The sequence below is a fragment of the Hemicordylus capensis genome, chromosome 1, assembly GCF_027244095.1.
Source record: "Hemicordylus capensis ecotype Gifberg chromosome 1, rHemCap1.1.pri, whole genome shotgun sequence".
NCBI lineage: Eukaryota > Metazoa > Chordata > Lepidosauria > Squamata > Cordylidae > Hemicordylus > Hemicordylus capensis.
Genome location: NC_069657.1, coordinates 295,921,490 through 295,949,047, shown reverse-complemented (window position 1 = coordinate 295,949,047; position 27,558 = coordinate 295,921,490). Strand labels below are relative to the sequence as shown.

The window sequence follows — 27,558 nt, the reverse complement described above, 5'->3', positions numbered from 1 at the left end:
GTACACTGGGTGCGTGCATGATATCTTATGCTTTCCATGTGCTCTTAAAAGCCCACACTGAACACTTATTCCCCCTCCTTGTGCACTGTGATATTGTATTTCGATAGTTAGGGTAGTGAAGGACAAAGCTGCTCCTTCTAGTAAAGCAACCATATACCAACCTTTTCATTTTATTTCATTTTTTTAAAATGTGTTTTTAATTCCTTCGTTTTCCTGTGAGCACTTTTGAGTAGCAGATTTGGCCTAGGCTTGTCAGATATAGGTGGGGAAAGGGGAACAATTCTTTTTTATTCCCATTTCTAGTTGGAATGTTTTGTTTTAATGGCTTATTTGATGTTTAGATTAAATTCTGTTTATATGTGAAGGCCATGTCGCTTGGAGATGGAGTGCAGGAGTCTTCTTAGTACTCCTTTATTTTCGTAGGTCATGGGAATAAAGCTGCTAGTTCTGTTTCCATCACACATTCATTTTTCTTTCTTTCGTATTTTTAAGCTCTTTTACCCTTTCCCTGCTAACGTTTTGTTTGGCAGAGATTTTCTGATGAAAAACAGCCAGAAGAAGTAAAAGGTTCTGCAGTAGCAAGGTGCCATATAAAACAGGATCCCACACCCGTAATCTAAATCGCCAAGAATGATAAATGTTTGCCATTGAAATGCTTATTGCTTAAGTATCTTATTGCACTTTGAAAGTTAATTACATAAATGTTAAAGTACATGTTAAAGTAAGACTCTGCTTACAAGAAAAATATCAAGGGGACAAATATATTATGTAAACATGATTTGCAATTATTAAGTTTCATAGAGCACTTTTCATTTAGCTGTATTTTCAGTTATGCTGTCATCATTAAAAGCATAGGCTTTTGTCACTTTGGTTTAGCATTACATTAACTATTTGGTTTCAAAGGTTTCCTTTAGGTAGAGATGGCATTAATATTTCTTTTTTAGATTGTGAGCTCTTTAGGGGACAGGGAGCCATATTATTTATTTATTTATATCTATGAAAAGCTTTGGACCTCTAAGGCCCAGAAGGCGATAGGTTGTTATGGGATGACATTTATTCATAACGTTTTAATTCTGCTTCCCATTATGCAAGGAGCCTGCCCTCCCACTGGCATCTAATAGTCATACAATAAAAATAACATGAATAAAAATAACTAGCTTAACCTGCACAGAGCATCTGCGTGCTAGTACTTGATTGTTCCCCTCATCCCCTGCCACAGCTCCCCTCCCTTCAGAGATCCCTCCACCCTCACCTGAGCCACACCCCCCTCCTCCTCCTCCTCCTCCTCCTCCTCCATCCCGTTGTTTCCATCTCCCTCACTCCTCTTGGTCACTCCTCCATCCCTTTATTCCATTTCCCTCACCCCTCATGGTTGCAGCTGCAATGTTGCTAGTGCCTGTTGGCCAAGTTGTAGCCCCCTACCCCCAGAGACCTCCCCATCTTCACCTGAGCCCTGCTTCTGCTCCTCCCCACAGGAGCAGCAGCAGCAGCAGCAGCAGCAGCAGCAGCAGCAGCAGCAGCAGCGGTTTATTGGGCCCTTCCTTGCTGCCTCTACCTCCATGGGTGCTCATTCCCCTCAGGCCACTGACAGGCCCAGGCCCATCCCTTGCCTGCCTGCCTGCCTCCCTCCGCCAATGGCCCTTGTTGGTAGCCCCAAACAGCAGCAGTGGTTGACTGGGTCCTTTCTTGCTATGGCCGCCACTGTGGCTGCTCATCCCCCTCAGGCCACTGACAGACTCAGGCCCATCCCTCGCCCTTCCTTCCTTTTTCTCTTCCTCTCTCCTCCACTCGATCTTCCATCCTCTCCCTCCCTGAGTTAACAGATCTTGTTCATCTTGTTTCCTCATCTAATTCACACAGTGGCAGCCTCCTTCTCCTGAAGGGACTCTTTCCTCCCTCACAACCCCTCTCTTCACAGACCGCTGCCCACTATTCATTATATATATAATATATATATGCCTCTCCTATACAATCAAGAACATCTTCCGACCAGTAACAGTTGCATTACAACTGACCGTAACCATCACAGGCTGCTCCTCCCTATCTGCATATGGAATCCCCACTGCCCAATCACCATGATGCTTCTGCTCTCACAGGCTTCTCCTCCCTATTTGCATATGGAATCCACACTTCCCAATCGGGTGCTTCTGTTCATGAACTCTTGCGAGAGCTGCTACACACGGGATTAGCCACGGGTATGCCTTAGAAAATTATATATAGATTCTTTTAAAATGTTATGGTGTGTTAGGTTGCCATACTAATTCATTAAAAAAAATTAAAATCAGAGAAAGATAATAATAACTCACTTGGAGTCCAATTCTGACAAAGCTAATGCCTGACATCCAGACAAAATTACTCCTGAGTAGACGGAAATTAAGTAGTCCTTTGAAGTAACTTAATCTGGAAGTCAGCCAATAAAAGATTTCTGTACAATTAAAAACAAATTTATAGTTTGGATCCAAAGGTACCCTCTGCATACCAAAGGCATTTTTCATTCATAGAAGGGCTGTTTCACACCTGATGCTAGAACATTGCCTGAGAAAAGTGAAACTGAATTCAAAGGGTGACTCCAGCTGTGTGCTTTCAGGTAGGTATCTGATAACATTCATCTGACTTTAAGAAATTAAAACAACGCTTTCTCTTTTAAGATGGCAGATCACACAGAAGTAATGAAAGGGATAGAACAGTATCCTGGAGTACGCTATCCTGTACTCACCCCTAATCTTCAGGGATTCCATTCTGCTGTAAGTATTTTGCTTGCATTATCTGCCTATAAACTGAAACCAGGTGCTTATGCATATTTGTCACAGGTAGATTGTAGATGTTTCCGTTTCATTTACCTATTCTTGTTGAACCCAGTTTGTATAATTTTCACCATGTCAATATTATTTGGGGTAAATTGAGCAAATTGATAAATCAGTTTCAAACACATTCATATTAGTGGATGGTGGTTTATCTAGTGGTCTGCCAACCATATAGTGGTCTACAGCCAAATGAATGGTGCACAGAAAAATGTTCCACCTGTGCACGGGGCTGAGCTATTTTTGGTTTCAGCCTATCCTTCTGCAGCACCCTGTCCTCAGCCTGTCTTTCTACAGAGCCCTGTCTTCCCTGAATATACATTCCTGAGGCTCCTGTAGCCATCAGGGACATATTTTCAGGGGAGATTAGGAGATTAAGAGAAGGGTGATCCCCCCCACCTCCAAAAAGCCCCACATCCTTTGAATTGACAGAAATTGTTTTCTAAGCTGGTTTAAGAGTTCAATGCCTATCCGAAAAATGAGATGGAAGAAAGAAACCTGTTCCTTATGTTTTGCTTTTGACTGCATGTCTGGTACAGGTACATTTTATTTCTAAGACAAGAGAAAATTTAATTTGAATGCTTAATGCTTTTCTACAAAAGCCATGGTGACCATGGAAAATGCATGGCCTCTGTCCCAGAACCTTCCCTTGTTACCATTTGGGAAACTCATCATAGTTAGACTGAGTCCCATTTATTTCAGTGACAAAGGTCTGCCTGAAAGAACATTCAGATAATTTCAGAGTTGGAGCCTCATTAATGTGGTTATGTAACTCCTATTAAATACATAGAGAAACAGTCCTTGTGCAAAACAAAATCAATGTTATTTGTTTCCTTACATGATAGTTAGAATCATGGTAACCAGCCAAGTAAATTAGCTTAGTTTACTAATCAGGTTAACCATTGGCTGTGGCAGTACCAAATATTGTGCATACAAAAACAGACATCCATCTTGATAGAACTACGGAAAAAACCAAAGGCGTTCTAAGAATTGTATGAGAAAACATATAAATCATAGAAGGCTTCAGCAGGGATATGTGAACTGGCTTGAAATTGAGCCGGTTTGCACTAGAGCCGGCTCGGCTCAAAGGCTCACCCTCTAGAAGATGAACCTGAGTGGGGGCTGTTTGAGGACGAGGCAAGCAAGGCATCTGCTCATGAGCCGGCTCGACAAGGGGAATCCGGCAAGGATTCCCCTTCAAGTACAGGCAGAACTGCAATTGGGGGGGGGGGGGGGACAAAGAAAAGTGCTTAGTATTTTTAAAATTGCCTTCTAATTTAACAAGTGCTGCTGTGTGACATGGAATGAAGAATAAAGAATAAAGAAGTGGCCAGTGGCTGCAGTGGTAGAGAGGATGGTGGCAGAGGTGGAGGCAGCAGGGACTCTTCCCCCATCTCGCCGGCTTCACAAATGAGAGTCCAGGCCTGTTGCGGCCCATTTTGGAGGCAGAGGTGGCAGGGACTCCTGGAGACAGTGGCAGAGGTGGTGGGAGAAACTCCTTTTCCCATCCCTCTGTCCTCCCAAATCACAGCTCTGGCTGTCTGTGGCCCATTTCAGGCCTCTCTGCAATCAAGGCCTTTACAAGTATAGCCAGTGAGCCCCATGAGCTAGGAAAATGTCCGGACTAGACTGGGCTGGGCTCGACTGAGCCGAGCCTGAGCCCAAGCTGCCTGGTGTGGGGGGATCGAATCCAGTCCGAACTCAATTTGAGCCAAACTTGGCTAGCCGGTTTTGTGCACATCCCTAGACTTCAATACTTCCAGTCCAGAACAATTTTGTTTTGTTTTTTTAGATTCTCTGCCACCATTGGCAGATTCTCTGACACCATCTTGTCTCCTAAGAGGTGTGAGTGGAAGGAGACTCATGTAGGTGAACTTCCCCACCTCTCCTCAGCACAGCAGCCCCCTAAGACCCTCTCTTGTTTCCAAGGGTCACCTCATCCTGGATGACTCTTAGGAACAAGATAGTATGAGAACATGGGGGGCTGGGGGGGGGAGAGATTGGCAAAAATTGCCTCCCTTTCGTGCACATGGAAGTGCCTTCTGTTTGTGCACGAGCTACTTAGAATTCAACCCACTGTGTATGACACTACAAGCCTGAGTGATTCCAAAGGGTACGTTATCTGTTAAATGTTTACACAATCATATATCTAATGTGATGTCAACATATCTAATTCAAGAAAAAACATCAACCTGGGAGAGGGAAACTTGTTGGCTTAAGGTTGGAATCTTTTCTTTCATGCCATGGCGTTCTATGGCCAGACACTCTTTTTGTTCATGGAAGGAGCTCTCAGTCACAGAGTGCCACAACATGAAAGGTTAGGCTTGAACCCATAGTTGACAATCTTAGCAAGCTCATCTAATAGACCAATACATTTGATCAAGAAGATAACCATCAGCATGTAAGTGGTTTGCAGTAATAAAAAGCATAGCTAATTTATATCAACACTATCGTCATAAACTTTTGTTTAACCTCATATTCTCTTCCTTAGACCTTTAATCACTTGTATATAAACTGATATAATGGAAGATTGTAAACTGCCCAGAAATGCAAGTTTGGGGCATTATATAAATATGTTAAATAAATAAATAAGATTTCAAAGTGGCAAAGGAACTCTTGTCAGTTAGTAGAAAGGGAAAGGAAGTTAGGCTCCGTGGATGTAATTTAATGATGAAGATAGATGGGATCCGAAGTATTTAGTAGATGTCATGTGGGACTCATGGCTGTCACAAGAAATGTGTGTTATGATCTATTATATTAATTCTCGTAGACATGCCTCTGTGGGGATGTGTCCCGGCAACCCAGCGGATTGGCTGGGCGGTGGAGACGCCGGATTGGCTGGGCAGCGGCTGGCCGCGTAGGGAAGTGGCCGTTTGGGGAGGAAAGGAAAGGAAGGAAAGTGGGCAAGTGGGGGGGAGAACTGAATGGACTGGGGCAGAAGGGAGGGGGGAAGCTGAGGGGAGAGAAAGCGGGGAGCCTGGCTGGGCAGAGACAAACAGTTGGCCGCTTCGGAAGATGCTCTCTAGAGGGAGGGCTGCAGGAAGGAGCTGGCTGAACGCTTGGCGGCCCGACACCAGGGACTGGTGGAAGGAGGATGCGGCAACGGCCAGAAGGGAAAACACAAGCAGGCTAAAAAGCGGAGGCGGGGGTGGGGGGTGGGGGAGCACAAATGAGAGAGAGAGAAAGAGAGAGAAAGAGGTGGAAACGGAGGAGGGAGCAAGCTGGGGCAGAAGGATTGGGGGGAGGGGACTGAGGCAGAAGGCTTGGGGGGAGGGGAGTAGGGCAGAAGGTGGGGGGAGTGTACAGAGCAAGCGAGAGAGGCGCTGTGGGGGGACAGAGCGAGCGAGAGAGTTGCGTAGGGGGGAGAGACAGAGCGAGCGAGAGAGGCGCTGTGGGGGGGACAGAGCGAGCGAGAGAGGTGCACGGGGGAGAGACAGAGCGAGCGAGAGAGGTGTGCGGGGGAGAGACAAAGCGAGCGAGAGAGGCGCTCGGGGGCAGAGGCAGAGCGAGCGAGAGAGGCGCGTGAGGGGAGAGACAGAGCGAGCGAGAGAGGCATGGGGGGAGAGACAGAGCGAGCGAGAGAGGTGCTGTGGGGGGGACAGAGCGAGCAAGAGAGTCGCATGGGGGAGAGACAGAGCGAGAGAGGTGAGTGGGGGAGAGACAGAGCGAGCGAGAGAGGCGTGCGGGGGGAGAGACAGAGTGAGCGAGAGAGGCGCGCGGGGGGAGAGAGAGAGCAAGAGAGGCACACGGGGGGAGAGCGAGCGAGCAAGAGAGGCGTACAGGGGGAGAGACAGAGTGAGCGAGAGAGGCGCGCGGGGGAGAGACAGAGCGATCGAGAGAGGCATGCAGGGGAGAGACAGAGCGAGCGAGAGAGGCGCTGTGGGGGGGGGACAGAGCGAGTGAGAGAGCTTTTGTGGGGGGGGACAGAGCGAGTGAGAGAGAATGAGAGAAATGGATGCAGCTGGCGTATCAGCCGAAGCTGATAAAAAGCCCCTGTGGCCACTGCCTCAACCTGAGATATCAGGGAGAGGTGTGGATCCAGAAGTACTCCCTGACTGCGAACCCCAATTTAGAGCCCCAATAGCCTGACACACTCATGAGAGGGCTTTGCTGTCACATAATGTTGGTTATTGTGATTGGCTGTTCTTCCCCGCTTCCGTTGGATGGCTCTTCTCATGAATTGTGTGGGGGTGTCCCCATGGCCTGTCACTCTCATTTTTGAGCACTGTGCACCCGTTCAGGTGGCTGGTTCCTCACAGTAGTAATGCTCTCCCCTGGTACTGGGGCATTACTGACCCTGGTGACCAGCCTTGATCATGAGTAAGCCCAGAGACAAGAACCCCCAAATGGGGAAGGGGCTGGTCCCCTTTCCAAACCATAGAGTGAGGAATATAGAACTTCACAGCTCATGAATCCCTTCTTGTAGCAGCCCCAGACATAAGTCCCCCCTCCAAATATTTGCTCCCTGGCCAGAGAGGGGATATCTTGCTCATGCTGGCTATCCCTGCCATGACGGGGTGTTTTGCCAGGGCATATGCATTTGCATCAGCAGTGTAGACCCTGAGGTCAGGCACAGACCTTTAAACCCATTCAAAGTTCTCGGGCTGAGTCTGGTGTGGCACTTTATGCATATCTCCCAGCATAGGGATTCCCAGGAAAGGAGAGCCCCAGTTTCCAGCTGCTCTGGGACACTGGCCTTGCCCTTTGGGGCTGTGGTCGGGAGTGCAAATCCCCACATGGGCATATGGGTAGGCACGGTGCAGGGTGTAACAGCAGCCTGGTGGACTCAGACTGGGATAGCGGCTTTCCTGCATGGATCATCATGGCTAGATACCAAGTTCCCTTAGGGTGCCACTCTCGTGAGAGAGAAGTCAATGGGCTAATGTTGCAGCATGCACCGAGAGTACCACTGAGTACAACTCAAGAACCATCTCATGCATTTTAACTTAGTCCTCACAGATGGTTCTTCTCGTGAGTAAGCCTAGGGACAAATAATACCTAAGGGGAAGGAGTTGGGCCCCACTTCCCCAACCTATATGTGAAAAACGAACCTTTGCTGTTCAATGTTCCCTGCTTGGGTCTGCCTTTAATACCTGACCCCGGATCCCTCTCCCATCCCCAGCCATTTTCTCCCCTCCCAGCGCTGTGATGGGGTGCCCTGCTTATGTTGCTAACTGCAGTATTTGTGCTTGTGAACATACATCACTGTTGCTCCCTTCTTGAGGAGCAAAGCACTTAGTGCCCATCCTGTCATCCTGTGCCTTTTCCCTACTGCTTGCCAGGTGTGGGGAGCAAGAGGCAGAGTGGTAACTGGGGCTGCAACTGACAAGGCCACAGGCTGACAAGTCCAGGATGGGTCATGGTGGTGTCCCTGTAGCCTGGCAACTCCATAGCTGCACAGCTGACAGGAGGGGTGGGGCTGTTTTTCTGAGAGGCTGCCAGTCAGAAGTCCCAAAATCATGGCGCAGCCTTGTCCTTGGGCGGGTCTGTGCCACTACTTGTATTTATTTATTATTTTATTATTAAAACTTTTATACCGCCCTTCCAAAAGGCTCAGGGCGGTTTACATTAAAACACCATTAAAATCAATTAATAATTAAAAATTATAAAGCATAAAAAATAATTAACATAATAATTGTATGCCTGTGGTTTCAAAATCGGTGTGAAACTACAGTTATATCTGTGAAAGCAGTCGGACGTAATGCTTCTGTGGCAAAACCTCTGTTGTCGGAGGTGAACCTTAGAGATAACCGAAGATTCAAATTGGAGTTTGACAAGGCAAACCAGAAGTAGCTTTTGACCTGTAACCGCAGTTTCATATGTTCTGGCACAGAGTTAACAACCTCAGCCACAATTAACTGCGGTTAGTCATTATGTCTAAATGTGGGCAGTGTTTGTTTTTCTGCTCTTCACTTGCTGTCTTAAATTCAAATTGAGAGGTTCTCCCTCTCTCTGCATAAGAGACGGTTAGCCTGTCTATTGTTTTCTCAGCCTATATTTAGTAAGTAATAAATATCAACCTCTTGTTTCTCAGTTAAGTTGGCTTCTTGTTCAATTACTGATAGAGGATCAGTAATTACTCTGCAACTATAAGAATTACTTCCATCTACATGTGCTTAGGATTGGGTTGGCTATCTTTTGTTTACTTTTGTTTCAAATGGTTAAAATCTGTTAAAATGGGATGCAAAAGCAAAGATGTATGATTGTTATTTACTTGAGAAGAAAAACTTTACTCCTATTCTCTACTCCTATTCTTGCCCTGATCTATTTCAGATAGCTGCTGGGGTGACAGAAGTTTCAGTCTTTGGTGCAGCATCTGAATCTTTCAGCAAAATGAATATTAACTGCAGCATAGAAGAAAGCATGGAAAGATTTGAGGAAGTTGTGAAATCTGCAAGGATGATGGACATTCCAGTTCGAGGGTAATTGCAGATATTACCACTACAGCCATTTGTAAGCGTTAAGAATACTTTCACAGTTCCAGGAATTTTTAAATGAACAGCAACTGAATATGTCATATTTGAAATATAGAAGGTCAGCACAATCCTATGCATGTTTACCCAGAAGTAAGTGTGGTTGTGTCCAATGCAGCTTACTGCCAAGTTAGTGTGCATAGTATTGCAGTCTTAATTACTTCACTTTGCTACCCTACCATTACTTCACAGGTGCTTTACTCCAAATGCCCCAAATGGTTAACAATTTTGTTTTGCCCCGACATGCCCCAGCGGTATCATCTTAAACCATATCAGAAGTGGAGTTGGATCTTTCATTGAGAGTGCCAGCACCACTCCTAGAGTATTGCCATCATGGCATGCTGAGCTATTTAGTTTACTTGTAGTTTAGTTAGTAGGAGCCTGAGTATTACCAATCTGGGGTAGTGCATATGAACCTGGGATTTAGCCCTCTGCTATATTAATTTCTCCAATTTATCTTAAGCACTACTTCTAAATCACTGCTTAACTTCTAAGTCACTTTAGCTGTGAGCTTCATAGGTAGGCAGCAGCATTATAGGAAACTAGCTGGACCAGATGTAAAGCATCTTCACCTCTAGTTCGCCCCCTGCCGCTACTGTTTCTCCCGCATGCCCACTGATGCCATTTTCTTTGCCCTCCTGCCTTCGCCATTGTTTTTTCCCCCGCCCGCTGGCTGCCGCCATTTTCTTTGCCTGCCTTCTACTGCCGCCTTCTCCCCCCACCTGCTGCCATTGTCATTGTTTTCTTCGCCCGCCTTCCGCCATTGCCATTTTCTCCCTGCCTGCTCGCAAGCCTGTCTGGCGCTGCCACTTTCCCCTTCCCCTGCCGGCAGCTGGCTCGCAAACTCTTGCAAGATCTGCCAAGCATAGGATTAGTTATGGGTATGCCTAAGAGAAAGAAAGAAAGAAAGAAAGAAAGAAAGAAAGAAAGAAAGAAAGAAAGAAAGAAAGAAAGAAATATTTGTAAGTTGGACAGTATACACACTATTTTAATGGACATATATTGATTAGCAATATTACAAAATATTCTTTGTACATATACTTGCTCTGTAGCAGATTCTACTTTGGCATAGATTACTTGAAGTTTAGTAATGTTCCAAAGCATGACAAGTTATGTAGTTCAGATTTCAACATTAAGAAGGTCATTTTGTATAGCTAATTGGTTGGGACATTTCAGAATCCATGCTTAGTAGCCATGTAAGATAGATTAAATCTTAGCGACTTCAATTCTCTTGAACTGACTTTTTATTAAGAATGAACAGATTCCCCTGATAGTGGCTGACATACTGTGCAACATTCTGTGTGCGTTTTCATAAAGTATGTGTGCAGTTCCACAAGAGCACTCCTGAACAAATGCACCCAATTGCGCAAAGGGAATTGTGCGGTGAATGGACATTGGAAATAATAGCCATCCATCATGCAACTGCATTTATGCAATTTTCGTACTTGCACTAGAGCACTTTTGCTCAACTGAAAGCAGGTTACATTAACAAGCATACAGAATGTTGTGCAGTATGTCAGCATGCCAGAAGTTCCTGCAATCTCTCCTTTGGCCTTATAGTACATACTCTCTGTACATACTCAGAAGAAATGTATATGAAAAAGGTTTGTCTACTTTGCAATTAAGGGAGGCAATAGATTTAGAGAGTGAATAATCATACAGTCGATACATCCCTGGGTGTGTTTTATTCTCATTATAACTTTAAGGAAGGACTTTGAGCGCTTACAATAAGCATGTAAGGTAACTATGACTAAATGACCAGCCAAATTCACCTACAAATGTCTCTAATTACCTCTGCACTGGTTACTGCAAGAGTGCTACACTGAAAATAAATTGACTTGGTTTGGATCCATCCAGAACTGTCGGATGCTGAAGGTCCTTTGTCTTATTCTGTAGATTTTCTCTATGGAAGCAGGTCTTCTTTTCTACTTGTCTACGGATAAAATGAAGTGAATGGACACATACATGCATTTGTTTACAATCCTCTGAAATGAAAATACGTAATAAATCCTCCCTCATCTAGGTCATCATGCATCATTACTCCGCATCACCATTATGCAGACAAAGAAGGGATTTGTTATAACAGAATAAGGATTGATTGTACAGCAACCTGTTCAGAAGTACCTATGTTAGCTTAGTATAAATTGTTCTGTCTCAGAGGTATACACCAACCGTATGTTTGATTTTCTTTTCTGGCTAGCAGCCATGCAATTGAAAGTAGATGTTTAAATTTACTATCTACTGTCTGACTGTGAAATAGTTGCTTGGAGTGGTGACACCTTAGGCTTAACAAACAAGTCTAGATGAGTACGTGGGGCGTGTGCACAAACTCCCCAGATTGGCACTGTGTACCTTAACTTGAAAATCAGCCTAAGTAAAAGAATTGGTCTATGCCAAATGTTCAGAGATGAACATTTTTGGCACAGAAGAAAGGCTTTTATTTGGAGGGGTTCCAAAACAGTTATCAAAAGAAAACAAAGTAGGGATGTGAATGTATTGATTTTTTGATTCACTTTGTGCCTGAATCAAATCACCCCTGATTTGTTTTGTGTCTGAATCTGTCCCCTAATCACCCCAGATCCGAATTGGATTTTATTAGATTTGATTCAGATTTGGATTGATTTGGACCACTTATTAAGGTCCAAGGGATACCAGATTTGGGTGGTGGGTAGGTCCCCATGGCTGACATCTACCACCCAGATTTCAAGGCAGTGGGGCACTTGGTTGATTTCTAGTGATTATTTGTGTTTTTTTAGTTTTTGCTGATTTCATATATTTCCACCATAGGAAATAATGGGGACTCAAAGTTGCCCTATCCTAACTCTTACATGGATCCCCAGCTTGATCTAGCCCTTGCAGATGTAGAGTTATGGAGCAAAATGTGCGGTCACTATTTTTCAAGTGTTTGGATTCTTTGGTGTATAATAACCTTTCCTCATATTGAATCCCTATGAGGATTCATTGCACACCTTCATTTCTTCTGTTCATTTTGACTTTCATTAGACAGTGCCAACAGTCAACTGCCATGTGTCAACTACACACACACACACACACACACACACACACACACACACACACACACACACACCGGGGTGTGTCTTCTTTACACACCTTCATTTCTGTTCATTTTGGCCCACTGCTTTGCAGGTGGGGGTGGGGAATTAGTGGCACCCCATGTGCCAACTACCCCCAGCCCATAAGCCAGTGGGCATTCAGTTGATATTTTAGGAATTTTTGAGGTGTTTAGACTCTTTGGTGTGTAATGAATCCTTATAGGGATTCATTATGAAGAAAGGTTATTATACACCAAAGAGTCTAAACACTTTAAAACAATCCTTGAACATAAACTGAATAGTACCCTTCTGCCTTGTGGGTGGGAGGGGGATGTAGTTGGCACATGGCAGTTGACACTTGGCACTGTCCAAAGACAGTCAAAATGGATAGAAGAAATGAAGGTGTGTAATGAATCCTCATGGGATTCATTGAGGTAACAATATTATACACCAAAAAATCCAAACAGTTGAAAAATAGTGACCACACATTTTGCTCCATAACTCCACTTCTACAAAGGTTAGATCTTAGCTTTTTTTTTTTTTTTTAATGAAAGCTGGGAATCTGGGGAAATTAATAGGAGGAATCCGAATGTCATATTGATTTGAATTGAATCTGGAGTGATTTGATTTGGACCCGAATCTAGCCAATGGACCACAGGGGTGATTTGTTCTGTCTCCAAATTGCCCAAATCAGCTATATTCAGGTACAAACCAATTTCCCCCCGAATCAAATCACACATCCCTGCAACAAAGCCTACTTTTCCAACCTGATTCAGTACTGTTCCCTGCTGCAACCAGCTGTTATGGCACTATTTTTTGTTTTCAAATACTGTTTGTTCTACCTAAAAACAATGATGTCATGTATAGCCAAATCTGATTAGAGGGCAATGATACTGACTGACATCCCACACAGGCTTATGGGAATCCATCTACCTGCAGATCCTGCACTCATGTGGAAAAGGACGTACCTCTCTCTGTGTGTGTCTCTGTGTGTGTCTGTGGGATGTGCTATTATGCTGCAAAGTATTATGTATATGCAGAGACTGAGGAACATAATACTTTAATCAAGCTTTTTATTTTTATTAGCCTACTTTCCAGTAGGCTTATGAGATCACTTGGCATTCTGTGTGTCCATGTGTCTCTATCAACATTGTTTGTGTGTCCCTGTCAGCTTGGACCAATATGAACCAAATTGGGCACAGTTGTCGGGACACATAGGGACAACTCGGTGGTGTAGTTTGTGATGATGTCATCCACCCTGATCCAAGATGGCAGACGTGTGAACTTTTGAGGCACAAGTGCACCAACTTCAGTCTAACTGATTTGAGCCAAAGTTGCTACCGTTGTAGTGAGTGACACACAGGGACACCTCGTTGGTTTAGTTTTTGCTGTTGTCATCCACCCCAATCCAAGATGGCAGATGCTTGAACATTTGATGTGCAAGAGACATGTGGAGCTTGATTTGAACCAAATTTAATCCAGTTGTAGAGATAGTGAAAGGAAAGTAGGCAGATTAGTTCTTAGTGGAACAACTTGTTTTAATAATCTCACAGAAATAATTTTAAGGGTTTCAGTTTTGCTTTCCTGTTTTTCTGGTAATCTAGACTGTATGTAGTTTGCATAAATCAATGGCAATGGGTGGATCTTTAAAATGTACTTGAAAATATTAATGAGGGTTTCTGCTTTGCTCTGTTGCTACCTCTGTACCAGCATTTTCTATATTATCATACAGAACATTTATGTCACCAGTTGTCAAACTGAAAGCATAACACAGAGCAAATATTTAAATATATTTAAATATCTATCTCTGCTAACCTCTTGGCTTGACTACTGCAATGTGCTCTGTGTGGGGCTGCCTTTGTATGTAGTTCGGAAATTTCAGTTGGTCCAAAATGCAGCAGCTAGATTGGTCTCCGGGGTTTCTCAGAGAGACCATATTATGCCTGACTTAAAACAATTGTGTTGGTTGCCAATAGGTTTCCAGGAAAAATACAAAGTGCTGGTAATTACCTTTAAAGCCCTAAATGGCTTAGGACCGGGTTACCTGGGAGAGTGCCTTTTTCTACATGATCCCCACTGCACATTAAGGTCGTTGAGAGAGGTTCGTCTCTGGATGTCGCCAGCTCATCTGGCGGTGACTCAGGAGCAGGCCTTCTCTGTAGTTATTCCTGGACTATGGAATGCGCTCCCTATGAACACTCGTGGTTTGACATCTTTACCAGCCTTTAAAAGAGCCCTTAAGACACACTTTTTTTAAGCCAGGCTTTTAGTTATCTTCAATTGTTTTAAATTGTTTTAACAGTTCATCTTATTTTGCTTTTTGTTGTGTTTATTTTTCTGACCCACCTAGAGCCTTGGGAGTCACATGCTATATAAATTAAAGAAATAAACAATAAATAAATGTTCACTGCAAGTTCTTTAGGAAAGCACAGAAAAAATTGTACATAGCCTGAACACCTTAATCATTTGTTCATATCATGAAGGTCATGCTGAATCTGTTTTACATATTAATGATAACTTTACAATGCCATCTGGGGAACCCGCTGCCAGACTGCAGCCTGATCAAATAAAGAAAATCAGCATTATGAAAATCCATTGTCATCTAATTACTGCTACATGTTTTTTGGCATGTTAAATTGCACAAAAATCTCATAATTTGAGATATTGCTGTCCAGAGGTGTAATTCAGGTTGCACAGAAAATCCAAGTATATGTTTGCATTCATTAAATACTAACTGGAGCAGTTCCCAGTGGAAGACTATGGCATATAATTGCAGCTGGTCACTTGAGTGTTATTAGGAAATGTGAATGTAATCCATGGAGTAAAGGTTAAGTAAATATATTATAGAAAGGCTAGGAACAATATCATGCACGTGGATAAAGTGTTACTTTGAGATAGGTTCAATTCACTACTCAACCAGGAAGCTCACTGGGTGGTCTTGGCAAGTCACTGGGTCTGTATATATACTCTATCACACAGACATTGTGAGGGGGGAAATGGGATAAGAACCATAAATCACAATTTTTGTTTTGTTTTGTGAATCCTAGCACTGACTTCAAGGGAATTTCCCACAGTGCCTTTTAAAGTTTCTTTAGGTTTCCCATGTGATTCACTTTGTGTGTCCTTAAAACGAGGAACAGACTTTTCTCTGTCCATTAGGGACAACAACAAAAATTTTATATCATGACCTTTTCTTCAAATATAGTGATGTCTGAGCATGTGTGGATGCCATCTTGAGTGCTCGGTGTTGCTCACCACTCAAGATGGTGTCCGCAAATGCTCAGACACAATTTTCTGCGGGGAACAGGGAACTTCCTGTTCCTAAGCAAATGCAACTGGCAAACAGAGAGCCTGGATGCTTCATATAAACAAGCTGCTCTTGGGAGGCCGGGGGCAGCAGAGCTGCAATGGAGGGGCAGGGAAGACCCTGCCTTTCTCCTTTTAAAGTGCCCGCTCACCCCCAGGGTGCTTTCCAGATTAGACCCTGCAACGGGGTCACAGTGTATCTATGAAGTGTGCTTCCACACTTCCTGAGTTGTGACACCGTAGTCCCTATGCTGACAGCAGGGTGCCCTTCACATTTCCGATGCCTTGTTTCAGATCTAATCGCTGCGATTTATTGATAAAATGTATGTTTGTTGTAAAATGGTTGCTGTTTTTCAGGTTGGTAGTTTTCGCGATACTGCTCCCCTTGCTGGGCACTTTGCTATTTATGTTTTGAATGCGATTTGTTTGAACGGAAGCATTTTGCTGCTGTTGAGCGGCTAATCTGGAAAGCACCCAGCTGAAACAATTCAGCTGGGGCAGCTTGAAGCGTTTCGGCACCTGGAAACAGAGGTGCCAAAATGCTTCGAGCACATCCCTATTGTAGACTACACACACTTAGGGCCTGTTCATGAATCACTTGGTTTCAGTGACCGTACCTGTAATATTCCCCTTCATTTGGATCTATTAATGGGCACTCACTTTGTGGCTTATCTCTGCATAGGTCTGCCTCAAAGCCAGAAAGCAGGAGAATCCAGAGGAATCACCAAACAAACTTCTTAATATTAATTTATTCAAAATATATTCAGTTTCACAGCTTAACACATCCCATAGAGAGCTGGTTCCATCCAGACTGCAGGTTAACCCTTGCTTGGGGAGGAGACAGGTGCCAAAAAATTAAACTTGATTCCTAAAGCGACCCTGACAATATAACACAGTATCAAGGGTGAAATTGAGCGTGGACCTCAGGCTCTGACGTGCTTCCACCCCTTTATTACTTCCCCTGTCATATGTAGAAGTTAAGAATGAACCAGGATGGATTGATTTAAATCAAAGAGATTAAATTACCAAGGTGAAAAATACATTTTAATGTATAAAATCAAGATTCTCATTTCAAATTCATAAAGGATATGAGTTTGCAACTAAAGCGAGCCTTTATTATTTATTTATTTATTTATTCAATCAATCAATCAATCAATCAAATTAATTAATTTCTTCTTTGAATGAAAACATTCTTAAAGTGGGTTAATTTTTTTTAAATACTATTTTAAATGCCAAATACATTTTTACTTATTTGGAGCACAAAATCATTTCAGTGAATGGCACCCAAGTACTGGAGCATTCCCCCGCATTCCCCATATGGAAGGTGCCAAGTTCAATCCTAGCATGGGTATCTCCAGGTAAGGCTGGAAAATATATTTTTATCGTTGCTGTATGCATTTATTTATTTATTTATTTATTTATTTATTTATTTGAAATATTTTTATACAACTCAAAACTTGCATCTCTGGGTGGTTTACAATTAAAATAATTTAAAACATCAAATAAATTAACAATTAAAATATTTTAAAACATTTAAAACCCAGTATAAAAATATTAAAACTATAAATGTAATTAAAAGCCTGGGTGAATAAATGTGTATTCAGTGTCTTTTTAAAAGTTGCCAGAGATGGGGAGGGGGCTCTTATTTCAGTAGGGAGCGCATTCCAAAGTCAAGGGACAGCAACAGAGAATGCCTGTTCCCGAGTAGCTGCCAAACTAGTTGGCGGCAACTGCTGACGAACCTCTCCAGATGATCTTAACAGGCAATGAGGTTCATGGCGAAGAAGAAGTTCTCTTAAATACCCAGGGCCTACGCTGTTTCGGGCTTTATAGGTAATAACCAGAACCTTGTATTTTGCCCAGAAACGTATTGGCAGCCAGAGTAGTTCTTTCAACACAGGAGTAATATGGTCTCTCCTAGATGACCCAGAGACCAACCTGGTTGCTGCATTCTGAACCAACCTCAGTTTCTGGACTATGTACAAAGGCAGCCCCACATAGGGCGCATTGCAGTAATCCAGCCTAGAGGTTACCAGCATACACTGAGGGAAATAAGTATTTGATCCCCTGCTGATTTTGTCCGTTTGCCCTCTGACACAGAAATGGCCAGGCTATAATTGGAATGGTAGGTTTATTGTAGCTGTGAGAGACAGAATAACAACAAACAAACCCTCAAAAGCCCAGTGCCCAAAAGTCAGCAATGGATTTGCATTGTAGTGAGGGAAATAAGTATTCGATCCCCTATCAACCAGCAAGATTTTAGGCTCCCAGGTGTCTTTTCACTATATGCAGGTAACAAGCTGAGATGAGGAACACCCTCTGTAAGGGAGTGCTCCTAATCCCAGCTTGTTACAGTACCTGTATAAAAGACACCTGTCCATAGAAGCAAGCAATCACTCAGCATCCAAACTCACCACCATGCCCAAGACCAAAGAACTGTCGAAGGATGTCAGGGACAAGGTTGTAGACCTGCACAAGGCTGGACTGGGCTACAAGACTATCGCCAAGCAGCTTGGTGAGAAGGTGACTACAGTTGGCACGATAACTCGCAAATGGAAGAAACACAAAATAACTGTCAATCTCCCTCGGTCTGGGGCGCCATGCAAGATCTCACCTCGTGGAGTTGCAATGATCATGAGAATGGTGACAAAGCAGCCCAGAACTACACGGGGGGAACTTGTCAATGATCTCAGGGCAGCTGGAACCATAGTCATCAAGAAAACAATTGGTAACACACTACGCCATGAAGGACTGAAATCTTGCAGTGCCTGCAAGGTCCCCCTGCTCAAGGCAGCACATGTACAGGCCTGTCTGCAGTTTGCCAATGCACATCTGAATGATCCAGAGGAGAACTGGGTGAAAGTGTTGTGGTCAGATGAGACCAAAACCGAGCTCTTTGGCATCAACTCAACTCGCCGTGTGTGGAGGAGGAGGAATGCTGCCTATGAGCCCAAGAACACCATCCCCACCGTCAAACATGGAGGTGGACACATTATGCTTTGGGGGTGTTTTTCTGCTAAGGGGACAGGACACCTTCACCACCTTGAAGGGACGATGGACGGGACCATGTACCGTCAGATCTTGGGTGAGCACCTCCTTCCCTCAGCCAGGGCATTGAGAATGGGTCGTGGATGGGTATTCCAGCATGACAATGACCCAAAACACACAGCCAAGGCAACAAAGGAGTGGCTCAAGAAGAAGCACATGAAGGTCCTGGAGTGGCCCAGCCAGTCTCCAGACCTTAATCCCATAGAAAATCTGTGGAGGGAGCTGAAGGTTTGGGTTGCCAAACATCAGCCTCGAAACCTTTCTGACTTGGAGAGGATCTGCAAAGAGGAGTGGGACAACATCCCTCCTGGGTTGTGTGCAAACCTGGTGGCCAACTACAAGGAACATCTGACCTCTGTGATTGCCAACAAGGGTTTTGCCACCAAGTACTAAGACATCTTTTGTGAAGGGATCGAATATTTATTTCCCTCACTACAATGCAAATCCATTGCTGACTTTTGGGCACTGGGCTTTTGAGGGTTTGTTTGTTGTTATTCTGTCACTCACAGCTACAATAAACCTACCAATCCAATTATAGCCTGGTCATTTCTGTGTCAGAGGGCAAACGGACAAAATCAGCAGGGGATCAAATACTTATTTCCCTCACTGTATGTACCACCTTTTTGAGGTCGTTCATCTCAAGAAATGGACGCAGCTGGCGTATCAGCCGAAGCTGATAAAAAGCACCTCTGGTCACCACCTCAACCTGGAACACCAGGGAGAGGTTCGGATCCAGAAGCATCCCCAGACTGCATACCTGTTCCTTCCAGGGGAGTGAGACCCTATCCAGAACCAGCAGATAAAAATTATCTCCTGAGTTCCGTCCCTGCACAGTAAGTGTCTTCATCTTATCTGGATTCAGCCTCAATTTGTTATCCCTCATCCAGCCCATTATTGTCTCCAGGCAGGCATTTAGGGAGGTTATGCCTTCTCACGATGAAATTGACATGGAGAAATAGATCAGAAAGCCACTGCCAGTGTAGACTGTATTTACCTAGATGGATGAATTATCTGATTCAGTATTCACTGCTGCTTCGGTGCCAATGAAATTAATGAGATTTAAGAATTTGCCTGTGCATTTTGTTATAGCTAGTATGGCTTATAGATAGTTTAGCTTAATTAACAGGTGGTCTAATGGCTTAGACTAAACAACCTTCTGGTCCCATAGAGTATACTTAAATGATTCTTTGCATTCATTTTTCTGTGTCTTAATCATATTGTCGTTTTCTGTTTTGAAAGTTGTGTAGTGGCATCTGTGTTGTTGTAGTAGGGTTTTTTTGGCTGACATCCAGACTAAAGGACTACTTAGACTCCTAAGTAGTCCTATAGACTAACCCCTGAGTAGTACTATTGGGTAACTTAGTCTGTGTGTCACCCATTACTTTTAAATACTCAAATATTGAAATTGACTGCACAATCAAGAATCATGTCTTTTTTATGTTGGTTGGAAACCTTTGCATGAATATTCTGTCCCTTGTTGTTTCACTCCCTTCCCCCCTTCTCTCCCCCCACTCTCTAAATTCCTGGCACTAAACATTTGACTGCTTTGTAACATATGGCTTCCTCTAAGGATATATCAACTGCTATATTAAGTATTTGCCTAGGGAAAGATGTCTATTCTTCTAACATGAACTTCCAATTAAAATAAATATCTCTGCAACGAACAATGTAAATTATACGCAAACTTAGATTGTAATAATAAACAGGAAGCAACAGCATCTGTGTCTGTGATGAGGTTCTCAAGGGGCTCTCTCCATTTAACTGTACTAGCAGCTGTGTATATATGGCTTTGTAACAGACAGATTCCTACAAATGGCTGATTTCTGTACAGATTGGACTGATGCTTGCTTTCGTTGAATGCTTATTGTGATACATTGCACAGCAACACTGTATGTAGCTTTCAGTGCTCCATACAAGTTCTACTTACCAAAAAATAAAATAAAATAATGCTCAGTCCCAATAGCTGACCAGCAAGGGATCTATAGTAGTTCACTTGTGGTTTAGTTCTGTTGCTCTGAATGAAAATGAACAACAGTTTTATCTCCCTTTCCTTTAGGACATATGATATATTCATTTAAAATGTATGTAGGACATTTTAAATTTGCCTCCACTGGCTGACATCCACAAGTTTCACTGATGAACACTTTGAAACTGGAGGAAGGTGGAAAGGGTTTACACTTATCAAAGTGAGCCTTATCTAGTTTCCTCCCATCTTTTGTGGAAGGCAACATGGTCATGGTGAATACAGATGTTAGCAAGATGTTCTGAAAAATCATACACAAGCTAGTCATGCATCAAAATGCCATCAAGTTCATTAACTTCATCAAGTAATAGGGCCACAAGTGCAATAAGAAGTACAGATGTTAGGGGAACATCCTAACACTGCACACATGGCGTGCTTCTAACAAAATCATGCACTCAGTGCTAGCCTCCCTGCTTCTGAAATGTATGTGCTCTTGCACAAGAGGGTGTTTATTTTAGCTGATCTTCCCTTGCTCCAGAAGCACTCTTTGACCTGCGGAAACATGTCCCTGAGCATTTCTGGAGCAAGGGGAGATTGGTGGAAATGGACACACTCTTGCACAAGAGCACCCACACTTCAGAAGCAGGGAAGCAAGCACAGCATGTGTGCTTTTGTTAGAGGCATGCACCATTAGTCAAGATGTCCGCCACTTATTTTGAAAATTAGCTTCACAGAGGTGGGAAATGGTATGGGGGAAACAGAAGCTGTAACGATCAGGCAGTAACAACCTTTCTTTTCCTGTAAAGAATAAACCAAAAGTGTACCCTATCCTGGCTGACAGGCTAGGGATCAGCCACTCAGCACACGGTGGGTGGGATCTAAAGGGCCATGGGGCAGGAAGAGAAGCATTACTTTGTCCTCAGAAGGAGCTAGGTGGGAGATGAGAGAGGATGGGTGGAAGGCTTAGTGAGCAGCAAGGGAGTTTTGCTGCCTCATGGTTAACAGCTAGCCTGAAGAATTCTCTCATGGAAGGACATCTGCAGATCAGACAGGATTGCAGGAAGCTTGAATTCTCTCCTGGAGTTTGGGGTGAGTTCAAAGGGGAAGGAAGCTAGGGCTTTTGGCTTCTGAAAGGTTTAGCCAGGGAACAATTTGTTAGCTCACGTTAGATTACTTTCTTTTGGTGTGCTTTGCAAATCCTTACAATTGTTCTAAGATTGTTTATTTGTAACGTAAGAAATGCTAAACCTGTGCCCAAGTCCATTCAGGGGACTGCAAAAGACTTTTAAAGGTTCCTTTATCCCTGTTCGTTGCAACTGGGGTGCTTTTTGAAGTATTCTTGCAACTACTGAATGTTTCTTTTACCTGGTACTAGAAGCCAAGAAAGCCTCAGATGGAAGCAGTCTGTAGTATTTTGAATAAAGCCTTTCTCTTTTTGTTCTTTGTATTGTACCTGTCTCTGAGTGGATTTTAAACTCAGGAAAAGTGGTTTTACTCTGGTGCAAACATGACTCAAGCTTGATTGCTCAGCAACTCACTACCAAGTTTTCTTACCACATTGAAGCAGACAGAGTTAGCTCTTGATTATTGGCCCTGCAGCAAGAATCACAGAGCAGTCTCTTGTCTGCAGGTCCCAGGCCTCTGCTAGCTCCACAGCTAGACAGCAGGCACTTGGAGTGCGCACATGAGCAAGTCTTGCTTGATAGGCAAAGATTGCTGTGACTATGCTCAGAGAGCTGGATTCTTATAGTTGTTAAATCATTTGATCACAATGAAAGAGTTTTCTCAAGATATTAGCATCCATCCTGAATTGCAAAGTGTTAATTGTTCATGACAATGTCTATTTGTCTGTCAGAGGAAGGCTGAGGAGATGAGGCCCATCTTTTGCGTAGTATCAATCAGTGCTAGCAGGAAACATTGTATTATTGTGTTCTTAAAATAATTTGCATTTCTGAGCTTTGCAGATGGGCATCCTCTCTGGTCCACAGACTTCTGGCATCTGGCCTCAAAGAGTTTTAAAAGTCAAAGGTGTTGTTTAAGAAGGAAGAAGCTAAGCTATACTTGTAAGACAGTAATTAAATCACTTGCTGTGTACATCTACCTAGTGTGTAATTCTAAAAACATTCCAAAGTAACACAAGAGGATATATGTTTGAGACTAGTTGTTAATCAATGCATTTGACTAAGGCAAAACAATATAGGTGACATCGACATGGTAAACATTCTGTCAGAGGAAGGATAGGATTAGCTTCTAGCTTCCCCCAAAGCCATTACTTGAGAGCAAAGTCCAAATAATTTGACTTGTCTCTTAGGAGTTGGTCATTTCATTCAGATTTCAAGCATCAATTGATTTCTTAATAAAGTGGAATCAGACACAGGCCTTGATTTCACATAATTTTGGACTGGAAACTCCGGGTCCAGGTTGGCCACAACAAAGGAATGCAAATCATGGCTAGATCATTTATATGTAGCCTGCAGCCATGTACTATAGGAAAGTGTCCAATTCAGTGCCAACATCCTGACTACATTTAACAATGGAGGTCCGAGTGAAATTTGGAAGTTCTTGAAATAGTGTAACTCCTGAGTTCTACTATTGAGTAATTTAGTCAGGATGTCAGTCAGTGTGAGTAAAATTATTTCCTTGAGAGCCCAATTCAAAACGTACTTCTACTGGCATATGCATGGTCATGAGCACTTAAACAAAGTAGAATTAATGCTGAGAGTCCTTCACTTTGCCTTATGCCTGCATTGTAGTAATATGCCAGTGTAAGTGTTCAGTACTGGAGAGCGAGGTCAGACTGTAAATCTAATTCCATTTGTTTTGAAATACGTTCAGCAGAATACTGTGAGATTTGCTTCCGAGGGCATGTGTTTAGATTTTGAATATCAGGAAACTGCTTGTACTATCCAGGGTTATGCATGAACTGTGGTTTGAGCACTGGTTCGGGGCAGAGAGGGGAGCGGGGAGTAGGAAAGCAGGTCCTTATCCACTCTCTGCTGGCCCATGCAGCTTCCTACTGAGGAGGCACTCAGCCCAAGTACCCCTGCATGGTGCTAGCATGCACATGGTGTCCGTGCATGCATGGATGCCATGTGTGTGCTGGCACCATGCAGGGTGCTTGGACCTAGTGCTGCCCCATCAGGAAGCTACATGGGGTAGCAGAAAGCAGGTAAGGACCTGCTCTCCTCTTTCTTAAAGCTCCCACTTCCTGTTATCCTCCCCACGGTGAACCAATGCTCGAACCACGGTTTGTGCACATAGTACTGTCTGCCTTTTATACTGGACACAACAGGCACTACAGTCCAGCAAAAGTTAATCTTAATTTTTGATTTAGATTAACTTTAAAATTAATCTTAAATTAAGATTAAGGCCTGATTTCTCAACACATTTACCCAGAAGTAGCTGCCATGATGCACAGTCAGTTGCGGGGCTGCAGTGAAGTCAAAGATGGGATAGCGCCAATGCTATCAAAACCCTGTGGCTGTGGAAACAGTGTTACTATATTCATCCCCTTTGCTATGAATGGAGATATATGCAGTAACACTGCTCCCACTGCCACCAGGTTTTACAAGTATCAGGGTTTATCTTGCAGCTTTGCTGCAGCCTGCATGGAGCTGCATTAGAAAGTGCATTATGTCAGCCACTGAGTTCAATGGGGTTAATATCCTGGATCGTCTAGCCCTGCAGTTGCAAATCTTCTTGAAAGCAATTGAAGCTGCAATGAACTTGTCCCATTGATTCCAGTGGGACATACAGTCTGGTCCTGTACATCTTTCCTCAAAAGTAAATTCCAGTGAGTCCAATTGTTCTTAGTCCAAAGTAAGTAGATGTGTAGGACTTGAGCTTAGGTTGCAATGCATTACTAAGCATGTTTTGTTTGCCACAATATTCTGTATTATAGGATCTTGGTCCATAGTTTCGTCTTATTCTAGGCTCCCTCTTCTCTTCCTGTACATCTCAGTATTTGAACAATATTTCTGTTTGTGAGTGGGTGCATGTATGCATATTACAAGCATATCCATGTTCTTTTTTCTCTTTTGTTTCATTTAGGTATGTGTCTTGTGCGTTGGGATGCCCTTATGAAGGAAATATTGCACCAGCTAAAGTGGCAGAAGTAAGGCTACTTTTAAAATCCAAATCTGGAGATCTGTGCCCAAAATATGTCTGCACAGCTCTCCTCTTACCCAGTACTTGGAAGTTCCAGGCGCAGTCCATTTCCTTGTGGCAAGAGAGCACTGGAGACTTAAGGGCATGTTGATGATGTCCTCTGTGATATGGGTGTTTATTGAGCATGGAGAAGGCAAGCACCCCAGAAGGCAGTTCTAGTCTGTATTGTAAAGCAGCACCAGTTCCTCAGTGCAAAAAGCATTCCTTTAGAGTCCTGTCCTTGGACCCCAACTGCCTTTCTGGCACAACATCTGCATGTTCTGCACCTCCTTCACTGGCAGCTTCAGCCCTTTCCAGACATTATCCAGCACAGTGGCACTCACATGCATATGACGCCAAAATATACCAAGACTTTGGAACAAAGTTAATTGGTAATGTAAAGCCACAGAATTGCTAAATTGTAGAGTTGGAAGGGAACTTGGAAGTCTTCTGCTCCAACCAGCTGCTCAGTGCAGGGATCTGTTGCAGCATCCCTGACAGATGGCCCTCCTGGGTGTGTTTGGAAACTCTAACAAAGGAGAGCTCACCACTGTGCGAGGCAGACTGCTCCACTGCCGGACAAGTCTTACAGTGAGGAAATGCCTCCAACTGCGTAGCCTGAATCTGCTTTTTTCTCATTTCAGTCCACTGGTTCTAAAGCTTCCCTCGGGAGCAACACAGAACAAGTGTGTTCCTTCTGCCATGTGACTCCCCTTCAGATATTTGAACACGACCGTAATATCTCCGCTTAGTTTTCTCTTCTCCAGGCTAAACATACCAGCCTCTTTAAGCATTCCCCAGAGGAATTTCGGACTCCTCAACTGTGGTTTTCGGACTCCTCAACTGTGGGCGTCCACAGGAAGTGCAGTTGCTCCCCTGGATTCAGTCAGTCAGCATCATGAAGAAGGGCTGCTCTGTCCCTGTCCTGATCCTTGCCAGTCTGTGATTCATTCAGGCACTAGGTGGCAGCTTCTTTCAGTCGTTGTCCTACTTTTACTTTCCCCCCAAAGACAGGGACAGCATTTATTATTATTATTTACATTTTATATCCCACTCTACCTTCAAGGAGCCCAGAGCGGTGTACTACATGCTTAAGTTTCTCCTCACAACAACCCTCTGAAGTAGGTTAGGCTGAGAGAGAAGTGACTGGCCCAGAGTCACCCTGTTAGCATCGTGGCTGAATGGGGATTTGAACACGGGTCTCCCCGGTCCTAGTCCAGCACTCTAACCACTACACCACGCTGGCTCATTTACTCATCTCTAGACTTCTGGCGCCTCACCCATTTTTCAGGAGTTCTCCAAGATTACGGATAGGAGCTCTGAGATCAGTGGCAGCTGGTGTGGATGCTCCTGGGGTGGCAGGAGGCACCTTTAAGGGTAAATTAGTAGGTGCTTACCTCCTGAACTGCCGCACCTGAAAGCTCTCCCCAGCACCCTTTGCAGTGGAGGATCAGCTCCACCTCTCAGCTGGAGGAGGCCATTTTGCTGATCTTCCACCGCAGCGGGTGCTGGGCAGCGCACCGCTGCTGGGGATTGCTTTTAGGTGTGACGGTTCGGGAGGTAAGCATCTACTAATTTACATGCAAAGGTTCCTCCCGCCGTTCTCCTGGCAGTGCCCTGCCCGTACCAGCCACCACTGCCTGAGGTCACATCTGCAAGTTCCTTCAGTACCCTGGGATACAATTCATCTAGCACTGGAGACTTAAACTCATTTAAAACAGATAGATGTACTCGTGCCATCTTTTTATCTGTTCTGAGACACCATTCCCTCCTTTTTTCATTAGTGCAATTATGCCAGATTGGACCACATTTCCTATGTGGGAGAAGGCAGATGCTAAGCAGCTTACTTTTTCTCTGTCACCTGTTACCATTTCACCACCTTCTCCACAGGCCTTTCATTTCCTTGGTCTTTCCCTTGTTTCATATATCCCCCAACCCCCCCACCTCCCCCCCCCCGGCTTATTTTAGGCATATCTTGCAAGCCTCAAGTCATTCTGACCTTTAGCCTTCCTGATCCCATTCCTACAAGTTTGCCTTACTCTTTTGTACTCTTCCTTAATTATAGGCACCATATTCGATTCTATCTTTCTCTGTATCTGAGAGGTCTGCAGAAGCAATAGGAAAAAGTGGAGAGGTTGGAAAGAGAGACAGGAGTTGGAAACACATACCTGTAATGTGTATGGTCCACTGGAATCCACAGAAAGTAGTGAGTTTCTGGTGGACCACTTAGTGAGGCTGTTCACACAACCAAAATCTGGGTAGGACAAGTGTCCTACCCAGGTTTGGGAGGTGTGCACACTCCCAATTTTTGGTTGTGTGGAAACAAACAATGAGGTAGAAGCAGGGAGAAGTGATTGTGTGGCAGACAGGAGCTGGGTAGGACAGTGCCATCCTACCTATCTTTCATACCCAGCATTTGACCAAGGTAGGAGGAAAGGCTGTCCTACCCAGATCTTTTGCACATCCTTTGCACATGATGTTGCTGGAGGGAGAGAAAGGGAAATAAAGGCTGTCAGGCAGCAAACACTGCCTGAAATGGACGGGGGGGAGAGCTCACTCAGGCTCTCTGAACCCGAGCCATGTCCCCATGCACGTGACATCACACACATGGGACATCACTAGAGGGGCCACTGGGCAGGGCCAGACACAGGCCACTGTTTGGCTGGCTCCGCGCCTGGTTGGGAGGGATTGTGTGCTTCTGTTCTGCAGTGTTTTTCAAGACATGGTTGCAAAATGTGTTCACTCTGCTTGTTTCAGCCATAGGGAAC

At 44.0% G+C, this 27,558-nt stretch overlaps 1 protein-coding gene across 1 annotated transcript in view; it reads left to right on the top strand.

Annotated features, from left to right (window-relative positions):
• HMGCLL1 (3-hydroxymethyl-3-methylglutaryl-CoA lyase like 1) overlaps positions 1-27,558 on the top strand; it is a 134,742-nt gene that overhangs the window by 42,009 nt on the left and 65,175 nt on the right. The window contains exons 4-6 of the mRNA XM_053286436.1: positions 2,649-2,744; positions 9,075-9,223; positions 24,695-24,758. Coding sequence (XP_053142411.1) covers positions 2,649-2,744; positions 9,075-9,223; positions 24,695-24,758 — 309 coding nt within the window. The remainder of the gene's footprint in view (positions 1-2,648; positions 2,745-9,074; positions 9,224-24,694; positions 24,759-27,558) is intronic.